This window comes from Pipistrellus kuhlii, unplaced genomic scaffold, assembly GCF_014108245.1.
Source record: "Pipistrellus kuhlii isolate mPipKuh1 unplaced genomic scaffold, mPipKuh1.p scaffold_m20_p_8, whole genome shotgun sequence".
NCBI classification, from domain to species: domain Eukaryota; kingdom Metazoa; phylum Chordata; class Mammalia; order Chiroptera; family Vespertilionidae; genus Pipistrellus; species Pipistrellus kuhlii.
In genome coordinates this window covers 32834140-32852842 of record NW_023425584.1, presented here as the reverse complement: position 1 = coordinate 32852842, position 18703 = coordinate 32834140, and the positions used below count along the sequence as shown (strand labels likewise).

General features: G+C 38.4%; 1 protein-coding gene across 1 annotated transcript in view; it reads left to right on the top strand.

The window, feature by feature from the left end:
• The window catches only part of ADAMTS19 (ADAM metallopeptidase with thrombospondin type 1 motif 19), a 190991-nt gene that overhangs the window by 119626 nt on the left and 52662 nt on the right, over window positions 1-18703 (top strand). Inside the window, exons 14-15 of the mRNA XM_036424499.1 lie at window positions 7507-7634; window positions 12041-12161. Coding sequence (XP_036280392.1) covers window positions 7507-7634; window positions 12041-12161 — 249 coding nt within the window. The remainder of the gene's footprint in view (window positions 1-7506; window positions 7635-12040; window positions 12162-18703) is intronic.

Here is an 18703-nt window from a genome sequence, read left to right as displayed (position 1 = left end):
GAGGAGATGCTGTGTGTGTCTGTCAGACTTGGCTGGTAGGAATCTAAAATGGCATGTGCAGCTACTCCGAAAACAAGTGTCACAGCTTCTTAAGTAACTAAAGACATGCTCATCATATAATTTAGAAAGTGCAGTCCTGTGCATTCATCCCAGAAGAGGGAAAATTTACAATCATAAAGTATCTTGTACAATCACTTTCATAGCAGCTTTATTTTCAACAGCCAAGAACGGTAAACAACCAAAAAGGTTCTAAATAGTCGAATGCTTGCACAAACGAAGGTACATGCAGACCATATTAAGCAGCAATAAAAGGAACAAATTACTGATATGTGCAATGGCTTTTTTTTTTTTTCTCATCAGAGTATTATGCTGATTGAAAAGAAAACAACCTCAAAGGGTCACATACTGTATGTTTCCATTTATGTAACATTTTTAACATGATAGAACTAGAAAGATGGGAAATACATAGGTTAGTGGTTATGGGAGTTAGGGATGGGAGTGGGGAGAGAAGGGATGTCACTGTAAAGGAATAGCATATGGTAGAACATTGTGGTGAGGAAAAATAATTCAATATATTTTTGGTGGTGGTGGTTGTAAACATCTACACATGTGATAAAATGCCATACAGTCATACACATACATGTACCAATGTCAGTTCCCTGGGTTTGCTATTCTGTAGTTACCAGGGTGTAACCACGGGGAGAAACTGGGTGAGAGGTATATGGGATCTCTCTGTACTATTTTTTCAACTTCCTGTCAATCTTGAATCATAATCAGAATTTTAAGAAAATTGTATGTTGCCTATTTCTTAAGAATGATAACTCTTGCGCATGGTCAGTGGACTGTGGGTTCGAGCTGCAGTACCAAAAGTGGCGGGGAATTCTCCGTCTTACTTGACCAACTTGCCCCTGGTCTCTCCTTTTGTTGTTTCCCCCCTTCTTCAGTTTGGACTTTGCTTTCCCTCCTTTCAGCAATGCTCTTGTTAGTAGCCCACACCCCATTTTTTATCAGGTTCAGTGCCCCCATCTGGCCAAAACCCTTCCTTCCATGTAGGCAGCTGAGCTTACAAGCACTCATGCGAACAGCTAAACAATGGAGCACATTATTCCACTGCCTCTTGGTGGGGGATAGCCATCAGGTAATTTCCTCCTCGTTTTCTTGCTAACAAACCCCTGAGCCTAACCATTTTCCATCTGCTTTCTACCATGCAGCGCAATCTTCATTCCTCCTTTCCAAAGCCGGGGGCTCCTTCTGTGTGCGTGATGTCATCCGGATTTTCCCTTTTCAGTGTGCTCATTGGTTACCCCTACTTTCTCTTATATACCCTGTTTCCCTGAAAATAAGACAGTGTCTTATATTAATTTTTGCTCCCAAAGATGCACTAGGTCTTATTTTCAGGGGATGTCTTATTTTTCCATGAAGAAGAATACGGTACACATTTATTGTTAAATGAAAATAAAGGAAATTTATTACCTGTATATGGTATGGTAGTATGGTAGTTGTCAACACAAACCAGACAAACTGAATCCTACAGTATCAAGAATTTACTCAATTATTCAATGACAGTCATGTCATCATCTTCTGGAACATCATCATAACAATCCAATTCCTGAATTTCCTGGTGAATTTCTTGTGATTCCAATTCTTTCAGAATCAGTGGACCAAATCTCTCATGTTTAGCCTAGGGGGGGCCTTATTTTCGAGGGATGTCTTATATTTCACTCAGAAGGAAACCTGTAAGTAGGTCTTATTTTTGGAGGATGTCTTATTTTCGGGGAAACGCGGTACTTCATCTGCTTTTTCTAATTTTTCACACTGGATTTTTTAAAAACATATTTAGGACTCCTCCATAAAAACCTGCAGAACTTCCTCCAAACCCATGGCCACTTCCAGCTGGTATACTTACACTCCGGCCCCCCCTCCCCCACACACACACACCCAGTGGACTCACTTCTCCAAAGAAAAGAGTTGTCTGTTTTCCAGCCCTCTGTTTCCTGGCTTTTCAATCTGGATTTCACCAGCACAAATCACACTAATGTCGTCAGGACTTTCATAGACACTAGACTTAATAAATGGTTTCCAGTCCTTTTTGTACTTGAACTCTCAAAGACTTTCCAATGGTTGGCTACCCTTTGGTTCTTGAAACACTCATGCGCCTTTATTTCCATGACATAATACCTCCATGTCTACACGCTCTCTCTGGTGTTTTCTGACTAGCCCAGATGCTATTCTGTTTTCACTCTACATTTTCTTCTTAAGTGATCTCATCTATTCCCATGACTTCAAATATGCAAATAACTCATGAAGTTATGCCTTCAGCCAGATTTTTTTCTTTGAGCTCCAAACTTGTTTGTGCAAGTCCCTCCTTGATATTTCTACTTGGATATCTGCAGTTTAGGACTAAATTCACGATTTTAACCCTTGCAATTCATGCCCATTCTGATCCTCTTCAGTGTCTCCTATCTCAGTGAAGGTTATCCCAGCTTTTCAGTTGCACCAGCCAGAGATGTGACATTCTAAATTTCCCTCTTCCTCCCCCACACTTCCAATCCATCACCATGTCGTATCTATTTTACTTCCTGAATCTCTCTCCACTCCATCTCCACTTTCACTGTTCTAAACTTCAGTTTCCACCATTTCTTGAGTGGCTCCAAAGAAGTCTTTCTGTTTCCACTCTTCTGCCTCAACTCACTCTTCATAGAGCAGCCCCCAGATCTTTCTATAAAGTGCAGATTTGATCATTTGTTTCTCTCCCTTAAAGCCTTTCTGAGGCTTCCCATAACTCTTCGGGTAAAGACCAAATTACTCCACATGACATGTACAACAAGAACCTCCTTAACCTGCCCCTGATACTGTCTCCTTCACCTAAAACCTCCATCCCTTTCACTTGGCACTCCATGCATTGGTCATGTTTTACTGCCTCAAACATGTCATGTTCTCTTTCCCCACACAGTCCCCAAACATAGTTTCTTCAGTTGAGAAGAAATTACATCACAATCCCTTCAAAAACTGGTTATTCTGTCTTTCTGGAAGTTATCATATTTTCTTTTCTTTCTCTTTTACTGTGTATTCACAATATTAGTAAGGTTACATAAAATCCATCCAGAATGTCATAATTTTTCATCATCCAGAACTGCCACCTTGGGGCAAGCCACTCTTTTTCATCCAGATGTTTGCAGTGGCCTTCTGTCTTTATGCCTGTGCCCTTACCCTGCCTTCATTCTGAACATAGCAGCTAGAATGATATATTTAAAATGTCAGTCAGATCATGTTCTTCTTCCATTCATAACCCTCTAGTATCTTCACATCTCACCAAGAGTGAAAGTTTAAAGTTCTTTTAATGGCCTATAAGTACCTCCACTACCTGGCTTTTTGTTGCCCTCGAACTTCATCTCTACTATTCCTTCGTCACACCTTTCCACCCACACAGGTTTCCTTGTTCTTTCTTGAATAAGTTAAGTACCCTCCTGTCTTAATATCTTAGAGGTTGATGTTTTCTGTGCTGAAGTACTTTCCCCAGATATTGGTCTGATCCATTCTTTCACCCTCTTCAGGTCTTTTCAGAAATATAAACTCAGTGCCTTTCCTTTCTCTTCTTTATTCTGTTGTTCCAAGAGCTTATCATCTGCCATAATACTTTTATGTTTTATTTGTTTATTATATGCCCTTCAATTAATAGTTGTAAGGGCAGGGCTTATTGTCATATTTTGTGCAAGTTATATCTCTAGCACTGTAAATACACGTGAACAGAATAGGCACTGAGTCAATATTAGGTAAATGACTGATGTGTCCAGTGGGAATTTTCTAGTGGTCTGTCTTGGCCCCTCTTGTCTTCTGACTAAACATTCTCCTTAAAATAATCTTATTAATTCACCGGGGTTTATTTATCTTCTATATGTAAAGGAGCACAAATATTAGACTCCAACCCAGATTGCTCTGTTCTGATCTCCTTAGCTACTTGCCCATCTGTTGCATGGCATCTCAAAATTCCATTCGTATCCAACTCAACATGCTCCCAGTTGAACACACCTCCTGTTCCTTTCCTTTTCCAATCCACCTTATACTTCTCTTACTGGGCTCTCTCACTGAGAATGAAATCAGGATCTGCCTCATGACCAAGCTAAGCCAGAATCCTTCCTCAGTCTCCATCCACCTGTAATCAGTCATCAAATCTCACTTGTCCAAATCTTCCTACTGCCAGCATCTTTGTTCATAATCGCACCATCTCTACACTGGATTCCTTAGTTTCTGCACAGTCTCTGCCGTAGCCTTACCCTCTGCTAGCCCCTCCGCATTTCAGCCAGGTTGGCCTTCTGTAAGGACAGGCTTGTCAGGTGCATTGCCAAGTAACACCCTTCCGTGAGTCCTGCTGCTCTCAGGACCAATCTCACACTTTATTACCTGGCCTGTACGGCCCACCCCTTTGACTTCTCTCATTTCCTTCTGTAGTCTCCAGCACAGTCAGGCTGGATTCCATTCCCTTCCTCATGTGCATTGTGCTCTCTTATTTCTGGGCTTGTGAACGTGCTAGTTTCTTGGCATAATCCCTTTTCTTTCTCAAGCTTTGATCTCTCTCCCCCCATTTATTTACCTTGAAAACTTCTGCTGATTTTTTTTTTTTTTTACTCAGCTCATGTCAAGTTTTCTAGAAAAAAGAATCCCCCTGACCCTCCAAACTGGGTATGTGCCTCTTCCAAGTACCCACCAAGCACTCTGTTATAGCAGATTTCACGTGTCTGTATTCTCTCTATTGTCTGTGCCTAGTATACAGTCTGGCAGTTATTAAGCTTTTGATTAATGTCTGCTGCATAAATTGGAAATACATAAACAATATATTTTTGTTGTAAAGATATATTCAAGATGACTATTCAGATCATGAAAGTGATTATCTGATCATTTGAGGGGTAAGTCTATCTCTGCCTCTAACTGACTACACAGTTTGGTAATATTAAATTTATTTGAAACCTGTCTACTCATTTGAAATAAGAGATAGGAAAGAGTTTTCCTTCAGGTTAAAAAAAAAAATCAGAATTGGATGGGAGTCAGTTTGAAATATTAAAGATATTGGAAATCACAATTGAATAAGTGCCTAACTTATAAAGTGACAAAAACCAGAATAATCCATAACAGATAATTATATAATTAGCAGGTTAGCATTTTTTATAATGAATTTTTTACAAGTGAGATATCAAGCAAACCCAGCAGTCTGTACGATGAATAGAACCCACAACAATTTGTCTCCATAGATTATTGCACAATGGAAGAAATTCAAATACATAATTCTGTTTAAAAGTTAAGTCTTAATAACACATGACACCTTGAAATTCAAGTGGCTATTTCTGTTACTGTTATGGAGTACACAGACCTGTGGCTAGGAGAATTAAACTTAGGGCATCAATGCCGTGGCACATTTATTTTTAGAGAAAAAAAGATGCATGGCTTTGACATTCAGGTGTTTTGCATACTCGGTGCTGAAATTTGGCTGATAGCCACGTTTAATGCATATCTTGGAAAGGGTTCGTCTCTTAAATCAAGACAGAGCCTGCCTGCCAAGTGCTGGCATGTTAAATAGATCGCTAGAATGTCACCATCTCAAGGGTATTCTTCAGGAAGGAAGATTGGTATCAAATGTTTATGTCATCTGTAAAGCTAAAGTAAGCACAGCCAATTGACAGTACGTTGTAAAAGGAGGAATACAAAGATTTTTATCTGAAGCCTTGCTTGGAATGTGAGTGGAATTTTCTAGATTAACTCCTGTCAACATTATTCATATATCAGGTTCGCTCCTCTCTTTCATAAAAACTCCAGAAAGAGATATATCTTTTAAAGTGTTACAATTACAGCAGCTGTTTTTAAGTCCAAAGATATGACACGGTAAGCAGCCATTGAATAAACATAACCTACTTTGAGGTGTGAGAGCACACTGAAACACTTTATTGTGACTTATAATTGCATCCTAAAGGAAAATTTCAAAACCATGCGCATTGAAGGCCTTGTTCCAACTCATCAAAATTGTTCAAAGCAGTATTCAGAAGCCACATGTGAAAACTGTTTGAAATGTTCAATTCTGAAGGCTCATTTGACTGTCCGTCTTCCCTTTGCAAAGTGATTCCCTGTTCCACGCCTCTGGCTGTTTTTTGGTATTTATAGAACCCCATCTGCATCCTGGAACTTTGCTGAAGACATACTCGAAGATCAGTGGCAGAGACTGTCAGCTATTTTCCATTCTCTTTATATGAGCTTAATAAACAGTAAAGGGTCCGACTGGTGTCAAGCCAATAGAGTAGTAATGTAGCATGGAATTTGCTCTAACGTTTCAGATTTGGATAATCCTACTACTGGTGTTACCAAGTACTGCAGCTCCTCTGTACCATGCTTAGAAATAGAAACAGCGCTTTAAAAATATTTTGGCACTCTTTGACTGAGCTTAAAAGACACGTGCTTTAGCTCTAACTGCCCAATCTTATTGTTTAACAAAGTACCGGAGAAGACTGCCAGCCATTCAAGAATTCTTTACCTAGAACTGTGGTTCTCAACCCCGACGTCCTAGACACTGACCTGCTTTCTGACTAAGCAGTAAAGGAGGTTGAGTCCTAGACAGCTAGACAGCGTGTCAACAATGGTGTACACCAATGGACGTTCTGATGGGATTGTGTTACATTTCTAAACATCCTAGTCATGCAGAAGCTTAAACATGGTTCATCTTAGAAGTTCTTCTTTCTCCCTTTAGTTATTTTTCAATTAGAAAATGCCAAATGCATAGGAATGAAAGTTAGTATTTTGAGATTTATAAGTAAGATCAATAACACCAGAAATTAATACAAAATAATATTGACTATAAACTGTAATTGAAAAATAATTTTTGAAATATTTTTTTTATTGATTTCAGAGAGGAAGGGAGAGGGAGAGAGAGAGAGAGAAAAACATCAATGATGAGAGAATCATTGATCAGCTGCTTCCTGTATGCCCCCTAATGGGGATCGGGCGCACAACCTGGGCATGTGCCCTTGACCAGAATCCAACCTGGGACCCTTCAGTTCTCAAGCTGACACTATTCACTGAGCCAAACCTGGTAGGGTGAAAAATAATTTTCTTTTAAGTTGAAAAAAAGAGTTTTAGAAATGTCTGATATGTAATTAAGACAAAAGGGAATTTGTTCCAAAAAGATGTGAGCAAAATGGAAGTGGCCATAATATTTTTCAGGAAGAATGATTGGCTTGTGTGGTAGAATTTTAGTGCCAGAAAATAATAAGTGATTCATTTTGAAAATAATCTAAGAATAGATTTCTTAAGAAGGACATTGATACTCATTGGATAACAATTTTTCTCCAGGCATCATCTCATATGCTACTCATAATAACCCTCTAGTGTTATCTACTCTAGTATTACAGTATCCAATTAACATTAAATTGTATTTTTTACTCAATAACTGTTCTGAAAAATAAAGCTTAAGATAAAAATATTTATGCAATCACTTCTGCTTGTTTCTGTATACTCCGTATGTAGGAAAACCATGTGCCTTGTTTTGCTCACCTATTGGGAAAGAACAGCCTATTCTTCTGTCAGAAAAAGTGATGGATGGAACTTCTTGTGGCTCTCAGGGATTGGATATCTGTGCAAATGGCAGGTGTCAGGTAAGATGGTCTGAACGGGAGAGAACATACATGCTGAAAGAGGGCTGTGGGACCCCTGAGCAGCTCCCCAGTGTGGTAGAGAGCTTTGCCCTAACATTCAAAAGATGTGGATATTGTCCTGACTCAACTGTGAGCTTGACCAAGTCTGATCTAATCTGTATAATTTAGGGTTTGGACTAGATAATCTATATTATCTATGATTAGTGGAAAGATTATGAGATTTTTATTCTATCAGTACTTTCTATAGGCCTAAAATTATAACACTTTGGTCATTTTAAGCCAAAACATGGCAGACCAAAAATTCAAGCACTCCAGTTCTCCATGTCTTGTGTCCTAGACTGAGCCATGTCATAAAAACTAAAGTCAATCCTACTATTCACTTAATATGAAAGCACTTTATTTTTTAATGTTTTTTTTTAATTGATTTTTAGAGGGAATGGAGAGAGAGAGAGAGAGAGAGAGAGAGAGAGAGAGAGAGAGAGAGAGAGAGAGAGAGAGAGAGAGAGAGAGAAAGAGAGAGAGGTAAGAAAGAAACATTGGTTCCCTCTTCTTGTACACACTCCAACTGGGGATCAAACTCGTAACCTGGTCATGTGCCCTGACCAGGAATCGAACCGATGACCTTTTGGCGCATGGGATGATGCTCAACCAACTGAGCCACACCAGCCAGGGCTGAAAGCATTTTAAATTTTCTTATAATACTTAAACATTTCATTTGCCTCTGTCTTCCTTTTTTTTAAATTTTAATAAAATTTATTGGGGGTTACATTGTTAATAAGATTATATAGGTTTTTTGAAGAGTACAAATTTATAATACATCATCTATATAATGCACTGTGCACCCACCACTCACAGTCAAATCATCTTCCCACACTACATATTTAACCCTCTTTACATTTTACTACCCTCCCAGCCCCCTTCTTCTGGTAACCACTCCACTGTTATCTGTGGATATTTGTTTTTCTTGTTTGTTCATTTGTTGCTTTTAGTTTTATATCGCACATATGAGTGAAATTATTAACTTTTGCTGTCCGATTTATTTCGTTTAGTATGGTGTTTTCAAGACCCATTTATATAATCCTCATCTACTGCATGCATTTGTGTGCTCTTCTTCATTTATCATTGGAAAGGTAGAAATTCTGTTAAAGTGAGGATGAGCAGCATGGTGGAAAGATCCAAGGCTAGAACTTAGAATTTGATAGCTGTAGCTCTGCCTCAGGGTGGCTTCCCTGGGAGATTAATATGCAAGATATTTAATGCCTAGTGTTTTCATGATAAACATTTATGTGGGAACGAAAGGAGGCAGGATTGGGCACAGGGAGAAACTGGGCTGTGGTGCAGTCACAAGACCTCGGCTGACCCTGTGGGCATTGAAACTGGGATGGTTCTTCAGAGTTGTCCCCACTTGGGGCGGGAAAAGGCTCTTTTTACCTGTAGCAGCTACGAGCGTTTGGACACAAACTGTCTTTGGAGAGAATGTGACCTTGGGAAATGAAGTTTCCTTCAGACTAAGTAATTTCCGAAAAGGGTTGGGGGCTGAGAGCCATCAGCTGATAAACTGCCCAGGCATGGGAGGGAAATCCATCGTTTAGTTACGAAAGAGCATCTGAGTGGAGCAGCACTGAAGCCATGACAGCCACTAGGAAGCTGTTCTTGGGAAAAGCACTTAAGATGGGTCTGCATCAGTGGACTCTGTAAAATGAAGTTGTTGGACCAATGGTCATTGATTTTTGTGTGCAATACACTCCTTTGAAAATTTGATGAAAAGTGTCCTTTTTCACCCCACATGCTCACATTTTGAAAATAATTGCAAGCTATAGATGGATCAGTCTGGTTTGATAGAAGTCTATAGACTTCTGGATAAAAACTTGAAAACAACATGAAACTGAAATGCTTCACCAGCTCTGAGATTCTATACTCTTCCAGCATGCTATACAATTTAAAGCGAAAAATCATGTACTAACATTGACATAAGAAATAGTTTTTAAATTGCATATTAACTTCCTTTATTATTTAACAGAATATGGCAGTAATATAAACGTAATCTTTTCATTTATATGTAAAAATAAGTCCTTGCAGATACTTCTACATATGTGTTTTCAGAATTAAAATTATGTATGTTGTATAATTAAAGCTTTTAATTTAATTGTGTCATTACATGTACATCTGTCACATTATTGTATGTCTTAAGTGAATTTATTTTTCAAGAAAAAGTTTTCCAACTACATATGCCACATACAATAGCCTAAATTACTATGCTTCTCACTTAACAATGTTGTGTAAGCCAGATATTTTACAGAGTTCCTAACTAGACATTAAAATTATAGCAGCAAAAAAGTATGCGTCAATGCTATGAGACTCTGATGATTATAATTACACTAAAGTCCTATGAAATGGATTTTGACTTCTAACAGCTTTGGAATACTTCAAGATTCTGGCTTTTTAACTAAAATGCATCATTCAGTCTTTCAGTATAATTAAAACCATGTCTCCCTCCATTTCCCCCTCCCCGCACCCACACACACACAACCTTCTATATGTTGGGTTTGGATTGAATGTCTTGTTTTATCACAAAATGCATAGCACTGAAGCTGAAAATAGAATTTTCATCTTGATGGATGGACTAAGGAGGGCAATTGAAAATAGACAGCTTTCTCCCATGGACATTTCCATCATGCATTTCCATTATCTAAGCATATTTTGATAAGTGTGGGCACTTGAGACTACTGATTACAAAATATGAAATTCTTTATTCTTATCTTTAAAAAATGCATGATTATTGAGCCATGGCTCAATATATCTATATCCCGGACTTTTAGGTTTAGAGACATGTAATTTTCCAGTTATAAGGGTTAGAAAAAAGAGAAATTAAGTATTAATTTATTCAATTTTTAAACTACTATTTATTGGGTTTATTTTATTTGCCAGAGTACAAGCTGGGGACTAGGTCTAGACTCAATCAGAGAAGGGGCCAAAATCTAAAATCCAGCCTAAATCACGGGCCGAATGGTTTACTGAACAGTCATAAACTATCATTGTGATGGAAACGCAGCGGAGTGCAGTGATGACAGCGCGGTGCGGGCCACATTGCAAGGCCTGGCGGGACGGATTTGGCCCGCGGGCCTTGTGTTTGACACATGTGGAGAGCAATAAAGGTGCTTCTGTTACTTCAGAATCACTCCAGAATCTACTCTACATTTTTTGGTCATTTGTATATGAAAGAGATTTTTTCTCACCCCAGGACTCCCAAGTCTTTTTCTGGCTCTGCTTCCTGACATTTTCCCACACCTTTGTTGTGTTTTGAGAGTTTCCTGTGTGGCCACCTCTTCCATCGGAGACATTCCCTTTATCCCTCTCTGAATAAGCTTTCATTTGCTGACCAGCTTTTCTGCTGATGTGTTGCATTGTCTACCTCTTGACATGGATACAGTCCTCGACACAAGGAAGGATGCTATGTGATGCAGGTTTCTTGTGATTTTTGCTCTCAGGATGTTTATCCTGCAGCTGCCTGTTATCTGCCAGCTTCCCTCATCGTAGCACCACCCACACCACCCACAGCGAAAGACCCGGTTTTTGTTTCTGTTTTATTGATATCATTTAAATCCCTCTAAAGCAGGTGTAACTTATACATGGATGTATCCTCAGTCCATCTTGCAACTCTTATTTAGGGGTAATTATATGATCCTACTATTTATTTCTGGCAGCATTGATAATGATAAATTCTGTCCTTGGAGTATGCGTAGCTTTACAAAATATTGTTATATTTTCTGCACATGCCTAGGAGACCAACATTATTCACTAGAAAAGATTCAGTGATTTAATCTCAGAAGATTTGTATTAACACCATTTTTCTGGAAGTATATAAATATAATTCCCCTGTGGCTTATATTTTCTCACAGCAGCCACATTTGTGTGCTGGATGCCAAAGAACTCCTTTTATTCACTGAACTGTAGTGAAAATAAACATTTATTTGCTTTTCAAAATAATTTATATTTAATATTCAATATTCACTTTGCAACCTTAGAAGTGAAGCCATCCATATAATGTAATATATCTACTCTATTTTGTAGTAGAATGAATTAGATTAGTTGTGTTATGTTTAATAGAAATGTCACTGCCTTTGGGACTTATGTAAATTGCATTTGTTTCAATATACTTTATCAGATTGCTTTAGGATATCATTTAATTTTAATAAAATAAAAATATTCTCATCACTATTCTGCTATTTGATCACTTTTAGATAATATTTGACATGAGCATGCTGTATTGGTTTGCACCAGAAACTATGACATTTTACTAGGTTGTCAATTAAATATGTCTAGTTTGTAGAGACTAGGCTTATCCTAAATTAGTGTTAAAAAAGAAAAAACTCATTTTATGATGTGTTGTCATCCTTTTGTTACAGAAGGTCGGCTGTGATGGTTTCTTAGGGTCTCTTGCAAGGGAAGACCATTGTGGTGTATGCAATGGCAATGGGAAATCGTGCAAAATCATTAAGGGAGATTTCAACCACACCAGAGGAGCAGGTAATTATATTTTTATATTTTTAAAATTAATAACTGAACAATCCTTGGGGACAGAGATTACATTGAACTTGACTTAGAAATCGCAGTTCTGAGCCTATTGAAGACCTTGTAATGGGTATTGAATGCTTTTTCATGATGACATACAATACATGTGATATGAGCCAGAAATTCTAACAAGCCCATTTCCCAATAATGAAAATATGAAGTCATCTGTTGTGCATTTAATAAATTGGAGCAGCAAGGGAATAATCTAATTTGCATTGGCAAATGTTATCAGGTTTCCACAGGCCTTGTTCTCCAATGCGGAGCATGATGTCTCACAGAGAGTAATGATTTGTAATGGCCTGAAGCAACTCTTCAGAGCATCAGGCTTCAGGTTTTCAGCTTTCCGTTGTCTTAATGTTTTTACTAAATTTGAAGGGAACACACTGTTGGAAACAGAGAGTCTGTAGCACTGTAGCACGGGGGAAACAATAACAACGGGGAGTCAGAAGATGAGGGATGGTGTTCCTGATGTATTAATAGTGAGAAACCACCCTCTATTCTTTTGTTCTCTCATCTATAAATACTAATACTCAGGGGATGTGAGGGTGACATGAGTATGGTTGATCAATATGGTATGGGTTTAAAACTGTGAATCACAACAAAAGTACTGAAACCTATACTGAAATATACTTTAGACCCGGCAAATGCTTTACACTCGGGTCCTCAAGTTTACTGGGAGGGGGCACCTATTTCTTTGTTTACATTAGTATCTCACTGGACATCTGCTTATTAAACTATCTTATTATTTGTGATTATATTTTCATCATTTTTAGGATGCACATATTACATATATTAGCCGTTTCCTGTTTTAAATTTCTTTCTTGGTCAAATACCAAAAAAACCCCGAGACTAAGATACATTTTCGTTTTAATACAAAAACAATTCATTTGTGTTTGAATGATCAAGAAAACTGAGTTTATTCTAGATAAAAAGATCCTTCAGAAGAGAGTATTAGACACAGCCCTCTGAGGTTGAATGTAAGCACTTGCTAGGCCCCGGCAGAATAAAAGATCCGTGAATGTAAGATTTTGAAGCCTAATAATAATCAAGGTCCAAGATAAGTTACAGATCCAGATCTCAGTCTCCAAAACTATGAAACGGGGCCCTGTGAGTCAAAAGCTGCCATCATTCATTTAGAAAAGTTCAAAAGCTGTAACAAGCTCTCGGACTTTCAGCTAAGAAGTTCAGTTGTCATAAGTTGTTCAGCTTGATTGTGGTGGCAGAAATCTTTGTAGTGCACGAGGTCCGATGAAGTCTGAAAGACTAAAGATGTAAAGACACTAGAATTTTTGAAGAATCCTCTTGCATAGTTGTTTGGCATGCATGGAAACAGTTCACTGAAGAATACTGATGCACACTCAGCACTGATATCTTAAATTGTACTAACACTTGATTTTTCCACCAAGCATAGAAAAGAGAAATACTAGTTAACCAACCAGTAAACTGTACTCACATAACTGCAGTCAGAATGATAAACAGTAATGTGAGTACAGTTTTCCAGATTCCTATTTTAAAAGTTGTTTTTATTGCACTTTAATTTTAATTTTGTTCATTTGTTTGTTTGTTGAAAGTAAGTTACATTAATGGCACCTGTTATTTGGGAAATGCCTGAGATTCCTAAGATATTGGAATTATCAGAGACTAATAATATTACTTTCTCCCTTAAACTCCATGCCAGTTTCACAATCCTCACAAGAGAGGGAGGGAATTCTTACTTTGGACCATACAAATGGTCCCACATGATGTGATCTCTACCTGTCTCTTCAGCACCATCTCTCATTAAGGCCCCTTTCCTTCTCTAAGCGACAGCCACCAGGTTTCTTTTAGATTCTCCAATTGACCTTGTTCCCTCCAGTACCTTGCAGTTGAAAATATGGCCGCTAGCTTCCTGTTAGCTTTGCCTGGTTAATTCCTGGCCATCACTTAGATCTCAGTTCAGTTGTCACTTATGCAGTGAAGTGTTCCCTAAATGGCCTCCACCACTTATCACTAACAACCACATTCCTATTCAAATTTCATATTCATTCATATCCATATGGTGTAGCTCTAATCCCATTTGTAATTGTACATTCATTGGTCTTTGCTTCCCCACTTTAAGGTCAATGAGAAAAAATATCCTGGCTGTTTTTATTCAGGCCCCAGATTCTCAATGACAGTCATTGTGTCTGATTCTTTGTTAATTTAACTAACAATGAAATATTACATCATTAAGAACTTTAAAAAAACAAAATGAGTCTGTAATTATATCATAGACTTCATCTACTTGTGAATTTAGGAATGCTGTGTTCATTTCTCTTGAGACAATTTTATCCTTACGGTTTATGGACTTCCTCGAATTTCTTGAAGGAATTGCAGCCTCCTCTGGTCCAGCTGGCCATGCACACTGTATGTGCTGTATGAGTAACACATGTGCAGACACATGTGGGTGTTTCGGTCCCTGTGCTCTATTTAGAGTTTGCTTAGTCATTTTTGTTGGAGCTAGAAAACAAACTTAAGAGGAGGGGTTTTTTTCTTGTACATTTATCATGTCTTTCCTTATAACTTGCCTAGCTAGGAGATAATTTTTAAAAGGAATTTTTAAAGTTAAATCGTGTATTTGGCCAGTTGTGGGACTATATAGTTATCAGTATACACGAAGAAGAAATGGGCATAAAATGTGTTCGTAATATAAAAGCTAATGATACCTGTTCTGTGTAAGGAACACAGCTCTCAGACTGTCTGTTTGTATGTTTGCCACGGGACTAGGAGTGTCAGAGTGCCATATACTAGTATTCTGTTTTATAATATAGTAGCAGTGGGTCATAGCTGGAAGTGCACAGTGGAATCAGACGGATCTGAGTTACAAGCTTGGGTCAGCTAATTACTGACAATGTGGTGTTGAAAAAGGGATGAAGCCCATAATATAATTAAGGTCTCACACAGATTTTTTTTTTCTGCCTAAATTTATTTTCTCATCTATTATGTGAGAAATGTAATATTAAAACAATGGTACTTTGGGTGTTATCATTATGATTAAATGTAGTAATTTATGTAAATTACCCATAATAGTGACTAGTACATAGTGTTGCTCAAAATATGGCATTTTTCATTGTTACTTACCATGAAAATAATGATTGCTATTGGAATTTTAAGATGGCTGATTAATAATGGATCTCTGGTTATAAAATAAGATTGAATTTTCGTATGTAAAAAGCATGCTGACACAATTTATGACGATGATGTCACAGGCTTTATTTCAACTTCTAAGCTCAGTGGTAGCCACTCTCATATTCACTTCTTTATACATTCTCAATTGTGCTAAATGGCTTATTTACTGAAAAATATCTAGGCCCCCAGTCATTAGCTTTTTCAAATGTTTTTGCTTAATATTTTTCTTCCTCTCTTCTTTAAACTCAGTTACGTCACTTATCATCCAGTCCATTCCAATTGAATAACAGAAAATTGCTCTGGATATAAGTGTAAACTTAGCTATAACTATTGTCCTAATGTACAAGATACCTTTGCCTTTACTGCTAAGCCCAGTTACTATCTCCACTTGCTGCTGCCCAGTCTTCTTTTTTAGCATCCTGACATTTAGCATCTCCAAACACATAGCTGAATTCATTTACTGAGAGATTGACAGTCGTCTCCTGATTGTGACATCCAGGCACAGTCTCCTTTCTCACTTTTCTCTCTGACGTTGCTACAGTTGCTGACGCAATTGACCAACCACTCTTCTTGAGATATGCTAATCCAAAATAGCCAGATCTCCTCCTTCTCAGGATTATTACTTCTCTATATTCTTTCCTGATTTATTTTTAACCTCTGTCAGTAGGTTAGATTATCATACCTGTATGCCAAGATTGTGGATTCGATCCCTGATCCCTGATCAGGGTACATGCGGGAATCAACCAAGGAATGCATAAATAAGTAAAACAACAAATCAATGTTTCTCTCTTTGTCTCTCTCTAAAAATGAATAAATAAAAATTTAAAAAGCACAGAGCTATTTTTCAATTTAAAACCAAACAAACATAAAAACAGCTCTTGCCAGTAGTTCTGTTGGTTGGAGCATCATCCTATGCAACACAGGGTTGTGGGCTTGATTCCTAAGTTTCAGGTTCCATCCCCCAATGGGATGCATGTGGGAGGTGGCCAATCAATGTCTCTCTCTCTCTCTCTCTCACACATCTATGTTTCTCTCTCTCCCTCTCTAAAATCAACAACAACAACAACAACAACAACAAAAACAAAAACACAAATAGTTATCAGTATACACTAAGAAGAAATGTGTTCTTAGTATAAGAGCTAATGATACCGATTCTGTGTAAGGAATTGTGTGAGGATTTTAAGAAAGCCCAACTATGACTGTCACCAGTGTGGAGTTCTGACTTGTCTCTAGATTTTCTCCACTTACTTTTATGACTTAGTTGATTATCTCTGCAAAGATGCCTTCCAAAGGGACTTGAGTTGTCTGACCCTTTTCTGGAGTTCCAGATGGTCAGAGTTCTTCCTGGATATGTTTACTAGTGTGTTACACTATTTTGTTAAATGCAAATTCCAAAGCAGAGTTTATCAGATTCTTACCGCAACTTGACTTCCACTGTCTTGTAAGCAATGGCCCCATTCTCACCTAAGTAATAATAAAGCATTGAGTTCAATGTTTTTTTCCCCACTTTCCATTGATTCTCAAGTTCAGAATTTTTTTTGTTTCCCTTCACAAGCCTTCTGATATTACTGCCTTGGCCTCTATCATTCTTGGGATTTTACGTTAGACTTCTGACACTGTTTTCCACAACTGCATTGCTGGGTCTCCTGCATCCTGCTGCCAGTATCTGATTACCAATGATAAAGCCTTTCTGACCAGTATCTCATTACCAAGCTGGCTTGCTATAGAATCTCCAGTCGCTGCAAATTGAAAAATTTCAGTGCCCTGGGCATACTTTAAAACTCTCTTATTTTGTCAGAATTATTTTATTCACGTGCTCCTAAAGATGCCACTTGCTCCCTTAATTTTCTTTTCTTTTTTTAAGTAATATTTTAAAAAATATATATTTTTTACTGATTTTTATAGAGAGAGGAAGGAAGAGGGAGAGAGAGACAGAAACATCAATAAGAGAGAAACATCATTGATTGGCTGCCTCCTGCGCACCCTCTACTGGGGATCAAGCCCTGACCAGGAATGGAACCTGTAACCTCATAGTGCATGGGTAAATTCTCAACCACTGAGCCACACCGGCCAGGCTCCTTTACTTTTCTGTACATACAGTCAACTCATCCTTTTTCTATATCTATCCGTATCCTGTCCAGTCTTCAAAGACATTTCATCTACTTTGTGAAGCTTTCCTTAACTATAAAAATTGTTTTCTCCTCTGAATCATACATAGTCATTCCAGCTGAAGTCAGTGTTTCTCAAACATGTATCTCACCATTTACAAGGGAAAAATAAAAAGTATATCCCACTTCTGTGAGTTAAAAATAGCAGCAAACCTTTTGCGTGATGATGTGATCAGAGAAGGAGGGGTGCAGTTTAAACCACATGATTTATATTCCTTAGCAGGGAGTTAACCACAACATTTCCCATATGATCTTTTAAACTTGATTTTGAAGTTTGATTTAACCCAAACTTATATGTTATTTCTGCCTTATCTTTCCTATTGAATTGAGTGCAGAGAACTTCTTACCTTACTTCTGAGTACAAATAGACAATAAGCATTTGTTTCTATTTTCATTGCTGCCTATTTGTTCATGTAACAAAATGATAGTGCCTGCATGGTTTGGTGTTACTGACAGTGGTCAGATGGCGTAAACAGTGTTCGCTAATGGAAATTATGATTCCAAAAGGTGGGACATATGCTACCTTTCAATATATACCAAATGCAAGAAACACTTTCAGGAATTTGAATAATCAGCAGCAAACAATTCTGAGATTAACTTTGAAATTAGACTTCTCTCTGATATATGAAGCTACACAAATATACTAAGAAAAATATTAAATACTAGAGGCCTGGTGCAAGAAATTCATGCACGGAGAATGGGGGGTGTCCATCAGCCCAGCCTGTACCCTCTTCAATCTGGGACACCTAGAGGGATGACCTGGTGGGATCAGGCCTAAACAGGCAGTCAGCCCTCTCACAATCCAGGACTGCTGGCTCCCAAATGCTCGCCTGCCTGCCTGCCTGCCTGCCTGCCTGATTCCCCTAACTGCTTCTGCCTGCCAACATGATCACCTCCTAACGATTCCTCTGCCATCCTGAATAAAATGTAACTGCTCCCCTGCTGGCCAGATTGCCCCTAACTGCCCTCCCCTGCCAGCCTGGTCACTCCTAACTGCCCTCCCCTGAAGGCCTGGTTGCCCCCAACTGCCCTTTCCTGCTTGCCTGGTCACCCCAAACTTCCCTTCCTTGCCAGCCTGGTTGCTGCTAACTGCCCTCCCCTTCCAACCTGGTCACCTCTAACTGCCCTAACCTGTTGGCCTGGTTGCCCCTAACTGCCCTCCCCTGCAGGCCTGGTCACCCC